This window comes from Etheostoma cragini, chromosome 19 (assembly GCF_013103735.1).
Source record: "Etheostoma cragini isolate CJK2018 chromosome 19, CSU_Ecrag_1.0, whole genome shotgun sequence".
NCBI lineage: Eukaryota > Metazoa > Chordata > Actinopteri > Perciformes > Percidae > Etheostoma > Etheostoma cragini.
In genome coordinates, this window is record NC_048425.1 from 19,055,325 (window position 1) to 19,059,242 (window position 3,918).

Below are 3,918 nucleotides of genomic sequence, written 5' to 3' on the forward strand. Positions count from 1 at the left end.
CTACAGGAGACATCAGCTCAGACCGCTAAGCTCCCCGACTACAGGAGACATCAGCTCAGACCGCTAAGCTCCCCGACTTGTATTGTCAGTGCGGATCGGTTCTCACCACAAACTAACCACTCAAGAGATTGCTTGAAAGCGTACCGAGACCACCTCTTCAAGCAGGTCTCGGTCCGCTTTTGGTGCGCACCAGAGTTTGATTGCCGGGTTCTCACCTGCCCAAACGAGCCAACACAGTCTAGTTTGATTCAACCGCGCTAGAGGCTGCGGGTGTGAAAAATCCCTGATTGCTGCGTTCTCACCTGCCCAAACAAATTGCACCAGCGGTGCAAATGAACTCTGGTGCTAAAAAAACAAACTTAACAAGGAAGGTGTGAAAAACCCCTAACACCTGTTTACTAATTTCAAGCTGCCTAACACAGACTATTTCCATTTCAACACAGCTAATGACACTCTAATTGGGCAGCATAGGAAAGATTACTACAAGGGAATACATTCCCTTAGATCGCCCCTATGTAGCATTTGAAATTAATTAAATCTCACTGTAGGCCATCATTTCCATTAAATATGTTGGTGGTGGTCCTGACTCCCTTCACCCTACCAGAGAGATTAATGTTAGCAGCCCCACCCATAGGCAGGTGTTGAGAAACCTCTACACCCTACAGATGATGTACTGTATATCTGCCCAGAAAGCTATGACACCACAGGTCCTGCTCCATTGTCTTCAGATATTGTGTGCAGGGTTTTTAACTTAATTTCAATTGTGGTCAAAGTGACTTGTAGTTTGTATGCCATGATGGAGAAGTTTAGGATGTTAAGCCCATCATATCCTGTCTTCCTGAGAAAAGGTGTGTTTTACTTACTGGCTACTTGTGTCTGGATGTGCATGCTCTGCTGTAGTAAAACCAGCGGTTCTCTGTATTCTCCAGCCTTCCCTGTCAGCACCTCGTCCAGCTTCACTTTCACCTGGTGCTGCCGCTCTCGAAACAACCTGCAATCACACAGTGGAGTCAGCCTTTCCATCTTTTCTTTTCTTCCATCCTTCAAAATCACACCAGAGGTACACACTGTAAAGTTTCTTCCCTCAACCGGTTTCAACATACTTGTCTTTCAGCTCCTGAAATAGTTTTTCCAGATCCAACATCTCATCTAGACATGCTCCTCTCCTGCGCTCACAGTCTTCATCATCCATCTCTTCACAGAGGACAGAGAGACAAACGGTGGAAAAAAAAACGAGATTGCATACGATCAGGCAACAATTTAGCAGAACTTGGATTTTACCTGAACTCTCCTCTTCTTCCTCCTCCTCTTCACTATCCTCCAAGTCGCTATCCCTTTCCTCCGTGCTCTCCTCCATGGTCTCTTCAATAGTCTCCTCTCCTCTTTCTTCCTTTCTGGATTGCTCCACCGCTCCGTTGGTTTCAGGGAGTTGGGACTCTCCTTCTGCCTCCATCTCCTCCTCCGGCTCCACAGGGGGTTGGGCTGGCATGGCTGGCTGAGAAACATGCAGACACGTGCAAACTGTACCACATGTGTCTGGGTAAAGGCGCAAAAGTCAGTCAAATCTGATCTCTTGAGCCGTTTCATCAGTGGCGATCATTTAGTACACTGGCCTACTCGTGTGTACTGATATGTGCACATTGTTAATCTGTAGATATATTACAGCTGTAGTACATGGGGAATTCATTTGTACTTAACATGTTTACCACCACCAATAATCTACATACTCTAAGTAAAACGGCTTGAGTACATGTTTAATTATTTCTTTGTTTATTCTTAACGCGTGAACTAAAAATGACATGACAGAGCTTTTTGGATGTCCCAATATGAAAACATGTAAAAAGCTGCTTGGGGATATATTTCCACTTATTTAAAAAAAAAAAAAAAACGTGTCCACTACTAAAGTACATTTATTTACTCTGATTTAAAATACTGACTGACTCCAGTTGGAAGTACGGCAGGTGCCTAGTTTTAAAAAGTCTCTTCCAGGTTCCACGTCTAGCCTACTGCACACAGAGCAACACAACTGCCTTCATTATCATTTCCTTATGTTTATTTTGCTTCATCATACTGGAAGCAGTGTTAAAACGGAAACGTGTAGCAAATATCTAGTAGCAGACGTTCCGTAAGCCAGCCAGAACAACACCAATAATAATGCGTTATGAACGCTTTATGGCCAATTATTACAAATGGAACATAAAGTGTCTTCTCCACACATCCATTAATAAGCGTTTTAAGGGTTCTCATATTTTCTTTTCCTTCTTTGTTTTGAGTCAAGCTTGACCACTAGTAGCTTCCGTGACGTCACGGACTCTATGTCGGTAAGTGGACTACGCCGCCCCCAGGGCTGAAGCCCGTTCTACTCCTAGACCGGTTCTACTCATAGACCGGTTCTACCAGGAGTTTCTCCTCGTCGTTGCGTGCTCGTGGTAAACTTAGCCGGAGGAGTCCAGCGGAGAGCGGTTAACCCTTGAGAGCCCACAGGAGGGAGCGACTGCGCTCATCACACTACTCACAACTTCATTTAGATTTCCTCTACACGTGTTTGCTAGTAACTTACTATTACTGCTAGTAAGCAATCTAATCAGCGTTAAACTGTCATTAATCACAAGGGCGCCTCGCCACAGTAGCTTCCACTGCCCCTATCTTCCAACTCTGCACGGATTAACGTTAACGGGAAGCCTCCGTGCAGGCGGGCGGGCGATGCTGTCCCCTTCCCCGGACCACACCGGGACCAGAGGAGCCTGCTCACCTTCTCCCTCTGCTCGGCTTTACAAAGTTAAAGTATCATTTTCAATATTTTCCTTTTTAATAAGTACTTCCTCTTCACTTCAGTCTTCAGTTCGACAGCTACCTCGCCGGACTCTACAACCCGTGAATTCAGCCAATCAGCGCCGAGCAGTGATGTTTGCGTGAAACGTCGCTTGCCCAATCAAAATGCTAAAGCAGGTTTAGTGGGCCTATCATAATCCGGTGAGGTGCTGTAAACCAACAGAAATAGCCAACAGTCTGGACTTCTTAAAAAAAACCGCGCATCTTCCTTTTTCTATCGCAATATAAGATAATTAATATGATATCATATAGCTAGGCCAGACCTCTCAGGTGAGAGTACAAATCTACTACATACAATATTTACAGGCTTCAAAACACAATTCCTTTTTAATGCAATCATTCTAAAGATGTCAGTCTATAGGCATACTAATATTTAAATATAGTTAAGAGTTATAAACAGGTGTGTGTGTGTGTGTGTCCCAACTAACCTCGTATATTGGAGGAATAATGGAAACCACTGTTAATCAAAAGTGTTTCTGATCTTTCATTGCTAAACTACAGGAGGTGTATTAATTTGTGCCGTAACTCATACAGGAGTATGAGCACAATGAGATTAATTTCCTACTGTCTTCTTACATTTTATCCGCCCGGAGATAAGAGCAGAATCGGACTCCCAGCCCCAGCCTTGCCTCCCACTCGGGTAGAAACGCATCCTGTATTTAACCACAAGATGGCCCCATAGTTATACAGAAGGTCTACACAGCAAACACTGGTGGCATGTATGACATTTGACACACATTTTGACTTGTCAATGTAGGAAAACTACAGGTGGAACTAAGAGCATTAGTTAGGTGTGCGTTCCATTTTGTCATGTTGTGTATGCGAGTCAATGACTTCCACAGAAAGCTAATGTAACAAGCCAATGTTAATGGTATAAATTACATCTGCCTGTCAACATGTCTTCCATGGAAAAAGGTGTATAAAGGGTTAATGGGGGGGGAAAAAACATTTTTTTTACAAGTGAATTAATCACACACTGACTATTAAATGCTACGTTGGACTCAATAGCTAATACACTGTTGTATAATCAGCTATAAGGCTTATTAGTGAAGACAGAAAATATGTCAATTTTACATGTTTTTATTA

The 3,918-nt window shown here is 43.5% G+C and overlaps 1 protein-coding gene across 4 annotated transcripts in view; it reads right to left on the reverse strand.

Annotated features, from left to right (window-relative positions):
* The window catches only part of brms1 (BRMS1 transcriptional repressor and anoikis regulator), a 7,025-nt gene extending 4,126 nt beyond the window's left edge, over positions 1-2,899 (reverse strand). Inside the window, exons 1-4 of one of the 4 annotated variants that reach the window (XM_034901299.1) lie at positions 2,753-2,899; positions 1,282-1,495; positions 1,104-1,194; positions 864-991 (exon numbers count right to left, since the gene is read on the reverse strand). In XM_034901299.1, the coding sequence (XP_034757190.1) occupies positions 864-991; positions 1,104-1,194; positions 1,282-1,489 (427 nt within the window). In that variant the 5' untranslated portion in view covers positions 1,490-1,495; positions 2,753-2,899. Of the gene's footprint in view, positions 1-863; positions 992-1,103; positions 1,195-1,281; positions 1,522-2,641 lie in introns of all 4 variants that reach the window. The other 3 variants (XM_034901302.1, XM_034901301.1, XM_034901300.1) reach the window with 3 other exon arrangements.
* Between the last annotated feature and the right edge of the window lie 1,019 nt (positions 2,900-3,918).